The sequence below is a fragment of the Nyctereutes procyonoides genome, unplaced genomic scaffold (assembly GCF_905146905.1).
Source record: "Nyctereutes procyonoides isolate TBG_1078 unplaced genomic scaffold, NYPRO_anot_genome, whole genome shotgun sequence".
Lineage (NCBI taxonomy): Eukaryota > Metazoa > Chordata > Mammalia > Carnivora > Canidae > Nyctereutes > Nyctereutes procyonoides.
The window spans coordinates 1,163,118-1,182,303 of record NW_026575049.1 but is presented as its reverse complement, the minus strand read 5'-3'; the positions used below and the strand labels follow the sequence as shown (position 1 = coordinate 1,182,303).

The 19,186-nt window shown below is 53.6% G+C and overlaps 2 protein-coding genes across 5 annotated transcripts; both read left to right on the top strand.

Moving 5' to 3' along the window:
* Nucleotides 1-406: 406 nt before the first annotated feature.
* Nucleotides 407-7,814, top strand: RDH16 (retinol dehydrogenase 16). Of its 4 annotated transcripts, none has more exons than XM_055329326.1 (7): nucleotides 407-762; nucleotides 1,876-1,930; nucleotides 2,305-2,639; nucleotides 4,898-5,156; nucleotides 6,489-6,652; nucleotides 7,184-7,417; nucleotides 7,556-7,814. In XM_055329326.1, exons 3-6 carry the CDS (start codon nucleotides 2,327-2,329, stop codon nucleotides 7,399-7,401), a joined length of 954 nt encoding a protein of 317 aa, XP_055185301.1. In that variant the 5' UTR covers nucleotides 407-762; nucleotides 1,876-1,930; nucleotides 2,305-2,326; the 3' UTR covers nucleotides 7,402-7,417; nucleotides 7,556-7,814. The 4 variants fall into 4 exon arrangements, with proteins under 4 accessions (XP_055185301.1, XP_055185299.1, XP_055185302.1 ...); XM_055329324.1 differs by having other exon boundaries at nucleotides 1,704-1,930; XM_055329327.1 differs by having other exon boundaries at nucleotides 408-567.
* A 3,419-nt stretch (nucleotides 7,815-11,233) lies between these two features.
* SDR9C7 (short chain dehydrogenase/reductase family 9C member 7) lies at nucleotides 11,234-18,469 on the top strand. Its single transcript, XM_055329319.1, has 4 exons — nucleotides 11,234-11,682; nucleotides 15,075-15,333; nucleotides 16,218-16,381; nucleotides 17,591-18,469. Exons 1-4 carry the CDS (start codon nucleotides 11,382-11,384, stop codon nucleotides 17,806-17,808), a joined length of 942 nt encoding a protein of 313 aa, XP_055185294.1. The 5' UTR covers nucleotides 11,234-11,381; the 3' UTR covers nucleotides 17,809-18,469.
* Nucleotides 18,470-19,186: the final 717 nt, after the last annotated feature.

The window sequence follows — 19,186 nt, the reverse complement described above, 5'->3', positions numbered from 1 at the left end:
TGGGGTCCCCAGTCCAAGAGGGAGCGGAAGGCAGCTTGCACCGTGAGGCCCCTGCCCCTCGCAGCTCCCTTGGCGGCTCCGACGGCTCCCCTCTCCGGACGGGCCCCCAGGGTGGGGAAGGGGGACCCGGTGGGGGCGGCCGGCTGGACCGCGGCCCCGCGGAGCCCCCAGCAGGGCACCACCAGGGGGCGCCCGGCACCGGCCCGGCCCGGTTGCCGCCCAGGAGCCGCCCCCACCCACCCCCTCCGCAGGAGACGCCGTGGGTGCGGCCGCGCGGGGACACCTCGGTGCAGCCGCGCGGGGACTCGGTGCAGCCGCGCGGGGACACCTCGGTGCAGCCGCGCGGGGACTCGGTGCAGCCGCGCGGGGGGGGGGACGCCTCGGTGCAGCCGCGCGGGGACTCGGTGCAGCCGCGCGGGGGGGGGACACCTCGGTGCAGCCGCGCGGGGACTCGGTGCAGCCGCGCGGGGACTCGTGGGTGCGGGCGCCGGGGACATCCCCGCAGCAGCGAGTCTGCGCCTCGGCGGCGCCTCTGCGGGGCGTCCCGTTCTGGCCCCAGGGCTCCAGGTGCGTGAGAGGCACCCCAGCCTCCTGTTGTCCCGGCCCCTCCGACCTTGCTGTGACTGTCCCGCCTGGACGTCACCGGCTTTGAGGTCTCTCAGGAGGGGAGGGCTGGAGGGGGTCTCCGCGGCAAGGCCGCTTGCAAATTGGTGGTGAAGGACCTTGTGGTCACTGAGGGGACAGGCGTCCAGTTCCTTGCAGGTAATGACCATGGCCCTGTGCCCAGTGGGGTTTGGTGTCCAGTGAGGATGTGCACGGTGCCTTGGGCCCCCCGGGGGGTTCCAGGGCTCCCCTCTACCTCCTTGGCTTCTTCCTCCTTGGCGCTTTGGGAAGCACGTGTAGGGGGTCCTGGCGGTCACACACACGTGCACACACACCCGGGAAGCAGGGACAGGCCTGGCCATGCTGCTGCAGCCGCCTCCACCCTGAGAGACAGGCCCAGTGGGAGCCCCTCTCTGTTCCTCAGGTGCCGGGAGGAGTGGGCGCTGGGCTTCTGACTGCCGGGAAGCCTCGGGCTCCCCAGGGCCCCTTCCTCTCCCTGACTAGGGCTCAGTGGACAGTCGGGGAGACACAGAGCCACCAGACCGGCTTCCCTGGCGCCCCAGCCCCAGCCCTGTGCACCTCCTCTTGTGAAGTGCTGGCCTCTGTGTCAGCCTGAAGCCCCCCCACGCACAGCCTGTGTCCACCTCGGGGCCTCCCTGTTTAGTCGGGCAGCTCCCACCCCCCCCCCAGACTTGGCCATGGCCATGTGTGCAGGCCCTGGACCTCCCTGCCCCACCTCGGAGGCCTAGGACACCCGGGCCGCGGTTCCTGGCAAATCGGCCTGTGCTGCCCATGGAGTCCAGTCCCGGCGCTCTGGATTCTGGACGTGGGGGGCGGGATGCAAGCACCACCCAGGGCTGGGGACAGGCCATCTCCACGGAGCAGGGGGTGGCACTGCTGAGACCCGCTTGGCCAAGCGCTTCCTCTCGACCCTCCCAGCAACTGGGGGCAGCCTCTGTGCTGCTGTGCCCACCCCGTCCCTTCTCTCCTTTCTCCACCTCTGGGGGCAGATACCCCATTAGTTTCTGAACACCGGTCTGCCCCAGAGGCCCTCTACAGCGGGAGGGGACCTTGTGCTCTTTGCCTTCTTCTCCCCCTAGAGAGGCCGCCAGTGACTTAGATTTCTGAGATGTGAACCCAGTATCCTGAGCCAGATGAGGAAGCCGGGCATGGAGTGTGAGCCAGCAGCCCCAGGTCACACAGCTGGTTGGTAGCACAGCTGTGTTTTGAAATCACATGAGTGTTGATTTACAGCCTGTCTATCTTTATAAGAGTGTCCAGTAAGTCAGGGAGACGGACCCGGCTTCCAGCCTTGAACGAGAACAAGGTAAGAAGACAGTTCTGAACCATGAGACCTAGGACATAGGGGTGTGTGCCTCTGTGTGTGTGTGTGTGTGTGTGTGTGTGTGTAGATGGGCAGGGGGAAATGGGAGGAGTGGGTGGACCAGGAGAAGGTGACTAGGAAAAAGTATCTTCATGTCAAAGGATTCTTTGTGAAATCCAATAGCACCCAGTAGAAATGGCATAAGTGTACCAAAGAGTGTGTAAGTTGGGGCCAGTATCAATAATACTCACTAGAGAAAGTGACCAGGAGGTCCTCGAGGACTCTATGTCAGAGTCTGGAGGCTGGCCTACTGCTCACACACGTGTGTGCTCACATCGGCCTGCCGGAACACTGGCTGTGCTCTTGTTGCATTTCAGCCTGTGTGCTCCCTAAGAGGCCATGTGGTGGTCCCTGGCGGTCCTCGTGGGCCTGTACTACCTCCTGCGCTGGTACCGGGAGAGACAGGTGGTGAGCCACCTCCAGGACAAGTACGTCTTCATCACGGGCTGTGACTCGGGCTTCGGGAACCTGCTGGCCAGGCAGCTGGACCTGCGAGGCTTGAGGGTGCTGGCTGCATGTCTGACGGAGAAGGGGGCCCAGCAGCTGAGAAGCCAGACGTCAGACAGGCTGGACACGGTGATCCTGGATGTCACCAAGACAGAGAGCATCTTGGCGGCCACCCAGTGGGTGAAGGAGCATGTGGGGGACAGAGGTATGGCCCATTGTCCTCTTTGTGTCTCTGTATTTCTTCCCTCTGCCCAGGGAAAACCTCTCTTCTGTGAAACTGGTAAGATTCCCAAGAGGTTTTGATTTTCAAAGCCTAAGGCTCTGGAGTTTCCTGAGCAGAAGGCCTGGAGTGCCTGAGTTGGAGACCATGGTTAGACGAGCCCAGCCCGAGTTTAGGACCAATCGTCTGTAGGAGGTATAGGGCTCTCCAGGCTTGTTATGGGGCTGCTGGGGCTGGGCCAGGCTGGACCCAGACTCCTGATCTCAACAGGTGCACATTTTCTTGATGGTTCCTTCACACCTGGCCCTCTGCAGGGCTTTAAGATGGGCCCCACTTGACTTATGAGGACACTGAGGCTCAGGGAGCTGAAGGGACTTTTGGTCAAATACAGGTGAGGGATCCTATTCTATCTCCTCTTTTATGGTGCCTGCCCCTCTCGGGAAAGAGGAAATCATTGGTGTCTTTTTTGTGATTAAAAATGTAAAACACGCTCATTGTAGAAAGCATAGAAGAAGATAAAGATAAAATGACATTTCCCAAAGCCCAGTTTCCAGAGTCAGTCACTCTCTACATTATTATGTAGCCAATGATTGACATTTTCATCAGACAATCTTTTCCAAAATGTAATACTCAGGGCGCCTGGGTTGCTCAGTCGGTTAAGCATCTGACTTTGGCTCAGGTCATGCTCTTGGGGTCCTGGGATCGAACCCTGCATCGGGCTCCCTGCTCAGCGAGGATCTGCTTCTCCCTTTCACTCTACCCTTCCCTCCTGCTCCTGCTCTCTCTCCCTCTCTCTCTCTCAAATAAATGAATAATCTTTAAAAAAAACAAAGACAAAAAACCAAAACGTAATATTCAATGTCTGTATATCCAAGCATGTGGAGAGGCCACCACTCATTTAAGCTCTCCCATATTGCGGTCTGCTGACATGTTTTCCACTTTTGCTGGCAGAAATAACATCTCAGTAAAGGTTTCTGTAATAAAGCTTTGTTTCCATTCTCAGTCAAGTTAAGTAAAATAAAATAATTGGATCAGAGAGCATGCATTTCATTTATTTATTCATTCATTCATTCATTCATTCATTCATGAGAGACCCACAGAGAGAGGCAGAGACAGGCAGAGGGAGGGAGAAGCAGGCTCCCTGTGGGGAGCCCGATGCGGGACTCAATCCCAGGACCCCAGGATCACGCCCTGAGCCAAAGGCGGACGCTCAACCACTGAGCCTCCCAGGTGCCCCTAGATCCTACATTTCTTTAAGGCCAGGGAAGGTTTCTGAAGGGGGGGACAAGTATCACAAGAGGCCGTCTTCTTTTTCCAGTATTCCCAGGGCCAAACCCTGTGTACCCTACCCCCCCCCCACCAGCCCCTTGTCACTGAGGACCTGGCACCTGCCGACCTGAGGTCTGTGGGTCTGTACCTCTGACTATTTCAAATCTCTTATGGTGACTTTTCTCCTCATCTCTTCTGGAGGGGTTTCCTGAAAGCTGAGTGGGCTGGGGACCTAGGGGGGATAGGGTAAGAGTCACCTTTTGGTAGGGTGACACTTCCTGGAGCTAAGGTGCCATCTACACTAGTGTGTGGCATGAGGCCTGGTCACCTCCACCCTGGACGAGCCTGGGTGGTCACTGCAGGGTGAGCTTTGGAATTCCCCAGCATGAAGGCTGGACTCGGCTTCCAGAGCAGATCCTGCCTTGCAGTTGCGGCAGGTTGTTCAAAGCTTGTCCGTGGTGGCCAATGCAGGCCTGTTCTCTGTATTACCTGCTGCTGGGATTCCACAGCTGTCTTTCCCAAGAGTACGGGAAGGCATTTTTCATGTTTTTTCTTTATTTTTAAGTTGTCTTTCTCCTTTTTCTTCTCCAGTCCCCCCTTCATTTCTGTCACTTACCCACTCCTGTCTACCTCTCGGTGTCTCTTTCCCCGAGTGCCGTGAACACCACACTATCCTCCGGAACTCTGGGCATGCCCTTAACAAATATGGGTTTGTTACCTACTGCGTTCCAGGCACTGAGGAGCAGTGAGCAGGATGAGAAGGAGCATTCCTGGTCCAGCAGCTCCGTGCGCCTGCACAGCCGGACGCTCTGTAGCCGCCTCATCCTTAGTTGTCTCCTGTGCTCTTTTCCTTTATACCATGTAGATGTTGTTGTTGATTCTGTAACAAAGTGCATTGGAAGGTGACTTGGGACTGCAGCTGTGTCCCGCTCAGGCGCACAGACCATGTTGCTCTCTCCCTACCCTGTGCCCAGGGCTCTGGGGCCTGGTGAATAATGCTGGCATCTCTTGGCCCACGGCACCCAATGAATGGCTGACCAAGGATGACTTCATGAAGATACTTGACGTGAACCTGTTGGGGTTGGTGGAGGTGACCCTGAGCCTGCTGTCCCTGGTGAGGAAGGCGAGGGGCCGTGTGGTCAACGTCTCCAGCATCATGGGCCGACTGTCTCTCTGCGGTGGGGGCTACTGCATCTCCAAATATGGTGTCGAGGCCTTCTCGGACTCCCTCAGGTAATGAACTGGGACAGAGGCCTTCCCTCCGTCCTCCTGCTTCCGTGCTTCTGGGGCAGATTTTCCAGGGGGTTCATTTTCTACAGCCTCAGAGGCTCTTCCTTCCAGGCGCTTCTCTCTTGCTTTGTGCCAGACATTCACTGGGAAGCATCTTCCTCTGTCCTGGGTGTTGGAACAAGCCGCGGGGCTATGGAACTGGTTTCACCCATCACTGCCCTGGGGGAGGGCCCACAGCAAGGAAGCGACTGAGGCAGAACTGGACCTGAGATCAATTGGCTACAGAGCTCATGCCCATAATTCCTATAATATTCGGTGTCGGGGGCCCTTGGTGTGGGGGTCCAGCATTTGACTCAGTTCAATAGTTACTTCTCAGCACTTCTATGAACATGCAACATACGTGTCTGAGGACAGCAAGACTAGGCCCTGACCTAAAAGTTCTGACAGCTGAGGGGCCCCTGGGGTGCTCAGTTGGTTAAGCATCTACACGCAGCTCACTCAGGTCATGATCTCAGGGGTCCTGGGATCAAGCCCCGCACCAAACTCTCTTCTGCTCAGTGAGGAGCCTGCTTCTCCCTCTCCCTCTATCCCTTCCCCTTCGTGTGCTGTCTCTCTCTCAAATAAATAGATAAAATCTTAAAAAAACAAAAACAAAAACAAAAAAAAGTCTGACAGCTGAGAGAGTTGAGAGACTCAAATGTCATGACCATCTCTTGCGGTTGTGACCAAGTCAACTAGCCACGGTGGTGGTGGTCCTCCAGGCTATCAGACAAGACCCGGCCAGGCAGGTGGGCATGGGTGGGCCCTTGGCGGGGGTGGGGGGGAAGGCCGCACCCCTTCATGCCATTGGCAGCAGGACCCTGTGGGGAGCGACCCTGTCCAGTCAGCCTCTGGAGCACCAACTGGCTGGAGGGCAGAGGTTGGCTCTGGGTCCGAGGGAGCCAAGAGGTAGGCAGTTCTCTATTCCTTAGAGAACGGAAGGCAGAAGAGGAAGGGAGGAGTCCGAGGGGTGTGCTGGAGGTGACATGGGCCACGTGTGGAGCCCCCTGGATGCAAGGGAGACGGGAGGAGAGGGCAGGAGAGCGGTGCCCGCAGCAGCCTGGGCAGCCCGGGAGCTCCTCAGCGCGAGGCCGACGGTACTGGAAACGGGGCCCCTTGTCCACAGACTGGCCGCATCGCTCTCCCCACCCTGCCCCACTGGCCGCTGCTCGTGGAACTTTCCAAACTCTGAGTTTATCCCACCCCAACCCCGAGGTAGGTTTTATAGCAGGTTTGTTCGTTGTGTTTGTCCGCGAGGCCCCTGAAGCCCTGGCCCCTCTGCCTGTCTGCTTGCAGGAGGGAGCTCACCTACTTCGGGGTGAGGGTAGCTGTGATCGAGCCTGGTTACTTCAGCACTAACGTGACCAACCCTGAGAAGATTTCCAGGGGCTTCCAGGAGACATGGGACCGGCTGAGCCCGGAGGTCAGGGAGGCCTATGGGGAGGAGTTCCTGGCCTCTGGTGAGTGAGCTGCGGCACTGGGGAGAGGAGAGCAAACCGGGCCCATCACTAGCGCCTCCTACAGACTCGGGACCCCCCTCCAGGCCGCGAGTCACCTACACAGTGGGGCCATCCTGTGGTCCCGTGTGGTCAGCTGGTGACCTCAGGGCAGATCCAGGCTTGCTAGACCTGGAGACGGCGCTTTCCCCTAATGCCCTCGTCATTTAAGGGAGGAAAGTGAAGCCAGAGCGGGGGAGACACGCACGGACCCCTGGCAAGCTGGCGGTAGAAGAGCTGGTTTTCGGGGGCTGAGATTTCTGGGGCGTGTGGCCACCTCAGTGTCTGCAGAGCACGTCTGCGCAGGGGTAGGGCCCAGGGGCCGAGCGCCGGAGTGTTCCCTGGTGGGAGGCGGGACGCCCTCAGATGGAATCCATGGATTGGGAGATGACCCGGGAGAGGTGGGGAGGTGGGGTACTTTTAGAGACTTTTCTCTGAAGTTGATCCCAAAGCAAGAAGATTGGAACGTGAGAATATGTCCTTCCGTTTGGGCAGCCAGGAAGCCAATTGAAAAACTGAAGTCAATGTGTGACACCAATCTATACTTGGTGACGAACTGCATGGAACATGCCCTGACAGCCTGCCACCCCCGTACCCGATACTCACCTGGCTGGGATGCTAAGCTCCTCTACCTCCCCATGAGCTACCTGCCCACCTTGCTGGTGGACACCATGATCTACTGGAACTCTCCACGCCCGGCCAAGGCTGTGTAACCCAAGAAGGACTAGGGTGCGTGGTAGGAGGGAGTTGGGTACCGTGTGAGGATGGGAACACCTCAGGGGGAGAGAGGTAGAGGGTGAGAGGGGATCTCCTGTCACCAAGCACGCCCATCTCACCTCCCTTCCCACCTTCCCACCTCCTCCCCAGGCTTCCCGGGGACATTACTCAGGACTCTGGGATATCAGGAGGAAAGAACTGTTTTGTGGCTGAGGAACAGGGATGGATGTGTGAATGATGACCACCAGTCTGACCCATTAGCCTGAGAGGCCAACTCACAGACCTTGGCTGAAAGGACGTGTCTATAATTGGGATCAGGACAGAGGACACAGAAACCAGTTATTGAGTTGTCTTGACACTTTGATGTTCATTGATTGTGTTTGCCTCAAAATAAAAGTTGAAAAGTTGACCTAAGTCCAGTGATTGGAACCGTGGCCTTGGGGAGCAGCGGGTGCAGGTCCATGAGAGGAGGAGTCAGGTGCCTTCATAGTGATGGCCCTGCGGGGGATCCCAAGGAGGGAGTTTTAGATCACCCCCTTCCTTCCACAGAAGTGGGGGACTAATGTTTCCTTTCCAGGATTTATCAAGTAATGTGGGGTCACAGGAAACCCAAGGATGGACAGACAAGGAGAAGTTGCTGAGGCTCTGGCAGGCCCCGGGCCCAGGGACATCAAGCCTCTCCCCTCAGCAGCACCCTCTCTGCGCCCCTCTGTTTGTCCCATCCTTTAGAGATATGCCCCCAACTGTGGCCATCCTCAAGTTTCCCAGCCCAGATCCCACTTCCCACATCCTCCGGGGGGTGGGGGCAGTAAGAGTCACTTCTGGACCCATCTTTTGTTTTCTGCTAAGCTTTGTTGAGCACCTGCTCAGGCAGGAGTTCCCTTCAGCCCCCAGCACTTCCTGAGCCCGTGGCTCTCTGCGTCTCCACTATTCTGACGACGTCCTAAGTATGGACCAAACAGAGAAAGCATTTGCAGAGCGTGACATAAGTCCCTGAGCTGAGGACAAACTGGAGCTGGGAGCTGCCTCGGCAGGTGTCTTAGTTTTCTTCCCTCAGGTTCAAACCCAGGCTGTGGAGCCTTTAGGGGGATCTGATCCCGGAGAATGACATCAGTGTTCTTGGTGAAAACAGAAGCGAGGTCAGATGTCACCGTGTCATTCATTGTCACCCTGTGGGAGTTGCTGGAAATGGCCCAGAGGAGCAGAAGGCCCCTCTCTCCTGAAAGATACAGTGCACAGAGGTGTGCACGGTGGAATGCAACACCAGCCTGATCTGGTGGCCTCAGGTGCCCACTTAGCAGGGAGACTTGTCATCTGAGACAAGGGGGCATTTCTAGCCTTAGGAAAAGAGCCCCTCCGCGTGGTTCTGCGGCCCTCCCATCACCCACTGCATGACCTACTCTTTGTAAATATGGGGAGATTGAACCTAGGAGAGCACTGCCTTGACCATCAGGCACAGAGAAGCCCATGAAATGGTGACTCGGGCCTGGTCCTGTGTTGGGGTAGTTCTAAGTCATCTTTTTCTAAATCCTGAGACAACCCCTGGATGTCGCCTGTCTTCTCAAGGACAGGGATATTCCTGGGACTGCTCAGCCCTTGAGGACATTGTCTTACTTCCCTTAGCCAAGATTTCCCTGTTCACTTAACCAGGAGGTAGAGTTAGGACATGCCTCCCAGATTGAGCATAGGTGCTGTGCCTTGGGCTGGGTGTGCCGGAAGTAAGGTTTGCCTCCACCACTTCCCATCTCTGTCTCATACAGGGTTTGGATCTGCATCCCAGGGGTGTGCCCACCATCTGACCTCTCACTCCTACCACCCTTGTTATAGAATGGCCAAGCTCTCTGGCCTTTCCTGCGACACCTGTTGTTTTTTATTCTGGAGCTTACCAACCTTGGTAGGTAGTGAAGCATGAAGATGCATCCTTGCCTCTTCACCTTGGGAAATTCGTGGCCCCATTTCTGTCAGACTGTTTGGACAGGGAAGGTGTGGGTGGCTGGCCCCCAGTCCCCTGGGATACCTTGGTGGCCAGGCTCATCTTGGGGAATGGTGTCTCTAGAGGTTTATTCCAAGAGCCACCATAGACCTCAACATCCTTGTGTCCCTGCATCTTAGGCTCCTAGATGTGGCTTCTCTGTCTCATCTCCTTACTTCTTTTTCTTTACCAGCTTCCCTCCTAACTGCTGTGAGTTCTTTGCCCTGCTTCCTGGAAACTCTCCCTCCGCTCCAAGTCCTGATACTGAGAATTTTCCAAATCTCTGATTCTAGTCTTCTGTTTTTCCTAATGTCATCCCTTCTCAGAGCCAAGATTTGGCCCCAGGCCCTTCCTACAGCTGCCCAGGGAACTCACGGCCTGTCCCCATCATTGGGCCAGACCTCATCTCAGTGATGTTTATATCATAACTCTCTCTCCTCCTGCCTTCCTTCCCTGTGCCCAAAATATCTCCACCCACAACTTCTCTTGCTACTTGTGGTTCTACCTGTTATCAGCCCCAGACGTTAGAACCCCTGGACTCCTGGTCTCCCCTATCTCTATACATCCAATTAGCCACGGTGCCAGTTGGCTTCATAGTCCCTTCCTTCCCCTGTTACGCACCCCCTCCAGGCTTCTCAGCTCACCAGATCACCTAGTATGTGCCTTGTCCCAGAGGTCAAAGGGAATGCCCACTGCGGGGCAGGGGTGGGGGGGCTGCTGGTGGTGCTGATGTGTCTTCTGTCCTTAACTTTGTCCATTTGCTTGGTCACTGGGTGAGGAGAGCTGGCTCTGCCTGGAGAGCAGCAGGGGTTCCTTGTTGGTGACCTGAGTATCACCTCCCAAGGACCCAGGCCTGGAGCCCTTCCTCTCTCCATCTTTCCAGTTTTCAGAAACAGCCTCCTTTTTTCTTTTTTCTTTTTAAGATTTTATTTATTTATTCATGAGAGACACACACACACAGAGAGGCAGAGACACAGGCAGAGGGAGAAGCAGTCTCCATGCAGGGAGCCCGACGTGGGACTCGATCCCAGGACTCCAGGATCAGGCCCTGGGCTGAAGGCAGCGCTAAACGGCTGAGCCACCCGGGCTGCCCAAGAAACAGCCTCCTTGTAGGAGGGCCCTGCTGCCTCTGGCCTCAGACATTGGAGACACATCCACCCTGGGGGAGCCCCTTTGTTTTTCTTCATTTCATTTTTTTTTAAAGATTTTACTTATTTATTCATAAGACATACAGAGAGAGAGAGAGAGAGGCAGAGACCCAGGCAGAGGGAGAAGCAGGCTCCACGCAGGAAGCCCAGTGTGGGACTCCATCCCGGGACTCCAGGATCACGCCCTGAGCCATCCAGGGATCTTCCCCCCTTTTTTTTCTTAAAGATTTTACGTTTTTCTTCATTTCTTATAATGGACATTCACCCAAGGGCAGAAAATTCTGAACAACTAGTACTCTGAAACTCATTTCTTTTGGGGTTTGGGGGGGGCATGAAACCAATTTTGTTTGTTTTACATTAATGAATTTGTCTTAGTTTTTTTCCCCTGAAAACAAAAATTAAGCTTATTTACATGTCTGCACTCGTGATAAGTGATTTCGAGCCCGAGGCCGGAGGTGGGGATTTCCAGGGAGGCTCTCTGGGCTGAGTCCTCCTTTCTCACCTACCCCACTCAGACCACCCAGATGAGCCACGTCTAGGCATCGACATCACCAGCAGGGTCTTTCCCATCCTGTGCAGCAGGGCTGGGGGGGAGCAGGAGGCAGCCACCAGGACTGTCTGAGGTCACAAAGCTTCAGGTTGGACTTGAATTTCTTGCATCGAGGCTAATTGGCGGGGTGATGCATCCACCTAGAGAAATTATAAAGTGGCTCGCCCAGGAGCCCTGCGTCTGTTGCCAGCGGTGGAGGGAGGAGAGCTTTTCTCAGTGGGACCCAGCAGACCCCCTGGGGTTCAGAGGAGCAGCCTCTCCTGCGGGCTGCTGAGCCCCACCCTCCTTGGCCATCTCCTTCCCCCCATGGCGGCCATCACGGACCTGTCCTTCATGTATCGCTGGCTCAAGAACTGCAATCTGGTGCGCAACCTCCAGGACAAGTACGTCTTCATCACAGGCTGTGACTCGGGCTTCGGGAACCTGCTGGCCCGGCAGCTGGTAAACCGGGGCATGCGGGTGCTGGCGGCTTGCTTCACCGAGGAGGGGGCCCAGAAGCTTCAACGGGACACGTCCTATCGGCTGCAGACCACCCTACTGGATGTCACCAGGACGGAGAGCATACAGGCAGCGACCCAGTGGGTGAGGGACCAAGTAGGCGAGCAAGGTGGGGCAAATCGGCCTCTTTGGCTTTCTGGGGCATCTGACGGTGATCAGGGCCACCGGGTTCAGGTGTGGCGGGAGGGGTGACGTAGAGAAGGGGGCTGGGGCCCTGCTCGGTGGGACTGGAAACCGTTGTGTGGTTTGGTGGGTTCATTCCTGTGATTTCCCAGGGAAGTTTTCTCTGCCAGAGACTCGGAGGGGTTGGGGAGACCAGCATAGAATGCGGAGAGGAAGGTGCGTGCTGTATGCCCAACCCACCAAAGATGGAGGGGCCTCCCTGGGACTTGGGTCTCCTAACCATCAGCTCCTATAGACATGGGAGCACGTTTTGCTGGGATCGGGGTGGGGGAGGGGAAGGGAACATGAGGTTGGACTCCTTGAGTGGGGACATTTGCTCTCCTTGACTGGGTCAGGTTAGAAGGCAGGAGAAAGAGATCTGTCCTCTTCTTCACATCATGGTGGATACTGGGTTGACCTCAGGTTAAGTGCTGACATCGGAGTGACCACTCCTTTTGGGAAAAAAGACTGGGCTGGTTGGGCTGGACCAGACATGCATGCGGACCTGCCCAGGAAGCTTCCTGCACGCAGGGCATGGGCACAGAAGAGGAGGAACAGGGTGGCTATGTTGAGCAACAGCACCCTGAGGCAAACTCTGACCCCTAAGGGGACTCGTCTGGCGGTCCCACCACAGGTGAGGGCCGGAGAGCCCTGGGGCCCAGGAGGGGTCAAACAGTAACTCTCTGCTTTATTTTTCTCCTTAGCATTTACCATGATCCAAGACAATATACTTTAGTCTTTTAAAAAGATTTTATTTATTTATTTGAGAGAGAGAGGGAGGAGAGAGCATGAGCAGAGGGGCAGAGGCCGAGGGAGAAGCAGACTCCCCGCTGAGTAGGGAGCCCAATGTGGGGGCTCGATCCCAGGGTCCTGGGATCATGACCTGAGCCGAAGGCAGACGCTTAACTGACTGAGCCACCCAGAGGCCCCTATAATATGTTTCACTTATTTTTCTTATTTATTGTCTGTTTTCCCCTCCTGGAATAAAGCTTCCAGGGTGGGCCAGGGGTGGGATGGGAGAGGGGCTTTTTGTCCCTTTCTCTTACTATACAACCTTGATACCTAAACAGTGTCTGGCTTCCAGTGAGGTGCTCAATAAATTTTGTTGAATGAACTATTTGACGAATAATTCAATGAGAGTCGGTCTCTTTCTCAGTAGGCCGCCCTGCCCTGTGCCCTACATCCAGCCTTGAGGCACTTATGTTATTGATGACTCATTGGGTGTATTAGGTTCCTGTTCCTGCTGTAGTAAGTTAAAGCAGAAACTGAGTCGCTTAAAACACCACACATTTATGATCTTATACTTATGGAGAAGTCCAAAATGGGTCTCACTGAGCTAAAATCAAGGTGTCAACAGAGCTGTGTTGCTTCTGGAGGCTCAAGTGGAGAATTCATTTCATTGCCTCTCCCAGCTTCTAGAGGTTTCCTGCGTTCCTTAGCTCATGACCCTCATCCTCCATCTTCAAGACCAGCAAGGTAGGGCCAAGTCCTTTTCACGCTGCTATCTCTCTGGTTCTGTCTTCAGCCTGCTTCTTCCACTTAAAAAACCCCTATGGTTATATTGGGCTCACCAGGCTAATCTAGGATAATCTTCCCATTTTAAGGTCAGTTGATTAACAATTTGAATTCCATCTGCTATCTGAATTCCTGTTTCCCATGTAACCCACCGTACTCACAGGTTCTAGGGATTAATATGCGGACATCTTTGGGAGGACATTATTCTTCCTATCTCATTGGGCAACACCCTTGGTCTAAGAAGCACTGGGAAAGGGGGGGGCAGGGTTCCTGGCACACTTTGCTGTTGCCCCTGAGAGTCTCTGGACATGACAGGTTGGCACAGCCTTAAAGCTATTCACACTGCTCTGGTAGTTCTCTCATTGCTCTTCGCAGGAACAAAATGAAGGTAGTCCTGGTTTGCCAACAGGCACAGCTGCCTGCGAGGATGATCATAGGTAGTGGCAAGTGTGTATCCCTTCTTCATGGACAGAGACCTGTTGGGTTTTATACTCTTTGGGTCACAGGAGCCTCATTTCTTCCTCTGTAAGACAAAAGAGCCTCCTCTGGCTGCAAAGGTTCGAGTCTTACCAGCCAGCTGGTTTCCTGGGGTCTCTCTAGTTGGAGGAAAGCAGGAAGCTATGATGGGGGCATGGCTAGTGTGTGGACCCCAGGCCTAGGAAGAGGAGTGGACCAAGAGCAGTGCTACATCTAGACCTGCCGTCGGAAGAGAGTGGAATTGTGCTGGGAGGAGTATCTCCAGGCTGCAGGGGTCAAGGTGGGCTACTGGGATGAGGGAAGGGGACAGGAAAGAGCCAGGGTAGGGAATCTTTGATTGAAAGAGCTGGAAAGTGTCCTCAGGTATCATTTAGGGACTTTTACAACATGTTTTCATCAAACATCCTCCTCCAAGTAAAATTTCACTTGGAAACTCAACATGTAAAACAAATGCAAGTCAAGCCTCCCCTGCATCTCTCTCCCTGAGCAGGTTCTGGGGTTCAGCCTGGAAGGGTCTCAGGATTGCAAACTGCAGGCTGGAAGCATCTGTTCCACTGAGTCTATGAAGGACCTGAGGCCGAGAGACAGGAAGTGACTTGTCCAAGGCTGGAGGTATAACCAAGACTAGAACTTGAGGCCCTGCAGAGTTGAATGACAATACTTAGCATTATTTCTCTCCACTTACACTAACTCGGATCAAATATCTGCAAGAGAGCCCTTATTACAATTTTTCATGATTGTTTTACTTAAATGTGTTATATATTTACTTACGGATATTATTAATGTCCTCTGGTTCGTGAGCTCCTTGAGGGATAAGACCCTATCTTGTTCATTTTATGTCTCTAGCACCTTCCTCTCTGTAACCCACAGAGAATAGATATGTGAACGGATGAATGTGTGAATGGATGAACTGCTTTTGGTAATGCGCAAAATGAAGTTGGTTTCTTACACTTAGGTGACTAGAGAAGGGGAAGCATGAGGGGTGAAAGACTTCGACCATTAATTCATTGGTATGAAAATGGTATCTCTTTTCCCAGAGCTAACGGTTTAGGTGCTATTAGCTAAGGCCTGGACCGTGGCTGGTACAGGGCCCCAGCTAGCACAGTGACAGGCTACGTGAATCAGAAAAAGTGGTCCTTTAGGGAAACTAATTAGTAGTAAAAGGCAGACCTTCCTCTGGGCTGTCATAGCTCCCCACTGCTCACCACCAGCCTGGCCATCTTGTGACCTTACATACCTGCTCAACCATCCTTGGCAGCCCTGAACTGGTGGGTGGTGGACCCCGATGCTTTTCCAGAGATGCTAATGATTTCTATGTGGTTCTCTCTCCCTCCATCACACCCCCAGGCCTCTGGGCCCTGGTGAATAATGCTGGTATAGGCCTGCCCAGTGGACCCAATGAATGGCTGACAAAGGAGGACTTTGTGAAGGTGATCAATGTGAACCTGGTGGGACTGATCGAAGTGACCCTCCATATGCTGCCCATGGTCAAAAAAGCTCGGGGCAGGGTCGTCAACATGTCCAGCTCTGGTGGTCGTGTGGCTCTCATTGGTGGTGGCTACTGCGTCTCTAAGTTTGGCGTCGAGGCCTTCTCTGACAGCATCAGGTGATTGGGCCCCAGTGCCAAACCACTCTGGGTGGGAGTCCTGCGGGTTTCACCCCAGGAAGAGAGGGCTAGGGATGACAGCATGTAGGCAGGGGAGTACTGGAGGGAGGGAGCTAACACAATAGCAGGAAGAGGGCTAGTCCTCAAGGAGTCTTTCCCAAGGACCAAGAGAAGGGATGAGGAGAAGGGGTGGGGTGGTGGGTGCCTGGGTGACTCAGTCAGTTAAGCATCTGCCTTCGGTTCAGGTCATGATCTCAGGGTCCTGGGATCGAGCCCACACTGGGTTCCTTGTTCAGTGAGGAGTCTGCTTCTCCCTCTGCCCACCACCCCCCCACTCATGCGTGTGCTCCTGCTTGTGTGCATGCTCTCTCTCAAAAATAAATAAAATCTTTTTTTTTTTTTTTTTTTTAAAGAGGTGGGGTAGTGATAGGAGACTGTCTTCCTGCCTTTTCTTGAGCTGTCCCAAAGTGAGTAAAACATGTTTGGGCCTATGGGAGTAAGAGGGAGAGTCTCTCAAGCACAGAGGCGTGGGGACAGACATGCCCAGGGAGGACCCTCAGAGGAGGATTCGGGCCTTGCTCAGATCCCCTCATTCCCTTTGCCATGTGAGTGTTGGGTGTGGGGCTGAGTGGGAGAACCCGGCAGGGCTTTGGTCTAGATTCTCTGTTGACTTCTTTCCTGCTGGGTGTTTGCCTAATGCAAATTGCTTAGGAAAGGGCTGAGGCCCTTATTTGCATGAGGGCAGTGCCAGCTTAGCACAGAAGTAGGGTAGCTCTTCTAGGTTCCTGGGGACATGAGCTCCTACACAGGGGTCAGAAGTGACCCTCCCTCATGATCCATTGTCATCTCGGGGCCCCAGACTGAGCCCAACTCTCCTTTCCCAGGCGTGAGCTCCACTACTTTGGGGTGAAAGTGAGCATCATTGAGCCGGGGAACTATCGAACATCCATCCTGGGCAAGGAGGACATGGTGTCCCGCATGCGAAAGCTGTGGGAGCGGCTGCCCCAGGAGACCAAGGATAGCTACGGAGAGGAGTACTTCCGCAACTGTGAGTTCTCCGGGAGGGAGAGGGGTCTCTGAGAGGAACAACTAGATCTTGAGGATCCCTGACTCATTTTCATTTCATAGATAATGGGGATGGAGGCTCAGAGGAGTTAAGGACCCAAGGTCACTCAACTGGTGGCAGGCCTGGGATTTAAGGATAGAGACCAAGGGCCCAACTGCTCAGAGCAGCAGAAAGATAGCCTTTGTGGAAAGAAGAGCATTAGGGGAGGTGCTGCCCAGGGATGGGGCCCACTCCTGGCACCTGGCACACATTATTCTGCAGGCAAACAGGTGGAAATGCACTGACATGAGTACGGAGAGGTTGTTCAGAGCACAGCTGCTTCACTGCAGTGGTTTTCTCCCTAGGAAACAAAAATGGGGTTCATTGGAGTTGGGGGTGAAGGGCATTTTGAATATACCGTCCTGCCCTCATCAAATGCCGACAAGTATTTTGCACAGAGGAGGTGAATTGCCTGCCTTCCTAGACCATCCCCAAAGTTGGGCCAGCTATTGCTCCTTTGCTCTCAATCCCTTATTGGGAAGTCTGACCCTCAGGCGCCATTTCCTCCTACCTGTGGGCACAAGGCTAACAGAACAGCCCCTCACATTTGTTAGAGCCTTACAACAAACCTGCCTGTGCCTTAGGTCCCCGGAGCCCAAGGCGAGCGCACTGTTACTATTTTTTAATAACATTTTTTTTCTTACATGCTTTTGTAGAAAATCTGGGAACGGTAGGATCTACATAGGAGGAAAAAAAAAGAGAGCCTCCCATGATTAGGAATCCCACCAGCCAGACAGTATTTTTACTTATTTTCTTCCAATTTTTGCCATTCACTTATGCACACTTGTTTTCTACTCTGTCCTCCACTGTCTACTCTGCTATTATTCATCTTTATTATTCTCTACAGTGGGTATTATTATCCTCATTTTACAGGTGATGGAGGTTTAAGCTCAAAGTGACGACTAATAAGTGGCAGAACTGGACACAGTTCTCATTGCTTGTAGGAATTCAACACACAATTGTTGGATTCAGGAAGAGAAATAGGATTATTTGGGGGTGTGTACGTGAGGGACAACCTGGAGGGTGTGTTAGGTCCGAGCCCCAAAATGTGGGCTCAGGGGTCAGGAAAGGGAGCTTGGCTAGAATTCAGAAGAAACCGTCTTTCCCGAAGAGTAACAGAGCCTTGACTCTCCTGCCCTCCTGTACCCTCAGATACTGACAAGTTAAAAAACATGATGCAGTCGGCAGAGCCGCGGATCCGCGAGGTCACCAACAGCATGGAACATGCCATCGTTTCCCGGAGCCCCCGGGTCCGCTACAACCCTGGCCTCGATGCCAAACTGCTCTACCTCCCACTGGCGAAGTTGCCCACCCCTGTGACAGATTTCATCCTGAGCCGGTACCTTCCAAGGCCAGCGGACAGTGTCTGAGCTGGGGAAGCCCAGGGGTGGTCCGGGGAGTGTGGAGGAGGGAAGGGGTAGGAGAAGAGTCTGTAGGGCCACAAGAGTGGTATCAGACATTCTGGTGGACACTTTGCTTGGGTGACACCCACTGCTGGAGAATTTATGGATAACTTCTAGCAGAAGACAAGTGCCTCTTCCCACTCGCTGGGCCCCCACAGACACCTGAGGTGGCCTTTCCAGGGGCAAAGACCCCAAGAACATCTGTCACTCATTCAGGATATGGCTTTTTCTGGACCTGGAAATGTCAAGGGGAGGAAAACAAGCCCCTGCTGAATCATGAGCCTCTCTCAGTTACCACCACCGCTGGGAAACACTGCAGGAGAACCTAGCCCGCAGAGCCACTTTCCGCCTGGGTCTCTAACTACGCATTCACCTCATTCCCACAACCCATTATTTGAAGTATGTAGTAGGGCAGACAGGGAGTGCAAGATTGTATCAGGTAAAAGTTTATATTTTCTTTCTATATACATTTCTCTGTTCACAGGTGATTGGGATTCACATAAAATAACATTTATTTATTTAATCGCCATTGATTAATTTTTCAAATATTTATTGTCTACAACATTCCAGGCACTGTGTAAGTCCTGGAAGGATCTAAAGATGATTAAATCATGGTCTTGGTTTTTTTTATTGTTTATTTTGTGGTTTTGTTTTTTTAGCACAATATCTAGCAGCAGAGATAGGACAAATAGTGATAGAAGAAACAGAAATCAGAAAATCACATTTTTAGAGCTATGAGGAACCCAGAGGCCATCTGATCCAGTAGTTCCCACTGTACCTCATAATCACCTAGTTCATTAAAAATACAGATTCCTGGCCTCAGTGTTAAAATATCTGATTCAGTAGCTTGAGATGGGACCCAGGAATCTGTGTTCGTAACAAGGTGACAATTCCGATGTCTGTGGCCGCCTGGGAACCACTGACAGCTCCATAGCAGTACTGAGCGCTCAGAGGAGGAAGTGATCTGACCAAGGCTTCTCAGAGTGGTGGCCAACACAAAACTCAGGGGTTCAGATTCCCAAAGCGGAGTTAATACATTTTTGACATTAGCAACATTGTCAAATAAGTCATGAAACTGTATTAAAACACCTTAAACTTCTAAGTCATGTGAAATTCTATTGAAAAGACTTTTTTGGACTCCTAGATGGTTCAGTCAGCTAAATGTCTGCCTTCAGCTCAGGTCATGATCTCAGGGTCCTGGGATCCAGCCCTGCATCGGGCTCCTGTTCAGCAGGAAGTCTGCTTCTCCCTCTCCCTCTGGCACCCCCTGCCTCCCCCCATGCTCTCTATCATTTTCTTTCAAATATAAATAAATAAATAAATAAATAAATAAATAAATAAATAA

Bases quoted from the DNA above. Each gene is read 5' to 3' on its own strand.
- RDH16 (XM_055329326.1), top strand. From the start codon at position 2,327: ATGTGGTGGTCCCTGGCGGTCCTCGTGGGCCTGTACTACCTCCTGCGC. The intron at 2,640-4,897 runs GTATGGCCCATT...CCCTGTGCCCAG, and splicing joins GGAGCATGTGGGGGACAGAG to GGCTCTGGGGCCTGGTGAAT. The intron at 5,157-6,488 runs GTAATGAACTGG...GTCTGCTTGCAG, and splicing joins GCCTTCTCGGACTCCCTCAG to GAGGGAGCTCACCTACTTCG.
- SDR9C7 (XM_055329319.1), top strand. From the start codon at position 11,382: ATGGCGGCCATCACGGACCTGTCCTTCATGTATCGCTGGCTCAAGAAC. The intron at 11,683-15,074 runs GTGGGGCAAATC...TCACACCCCCAG, and splicing joins GGACCAAGTAGGCGAGCAAG to GCCTCTGGGCCCTGGTGAAT. The intron at 15,334-16,217 runs GTGATTGGGCCC...CTCCTTTCCCAG, and splicing joins GCCTTCTCTGACAGCATCAG to GCGTGAGCTCCACTACTTTG.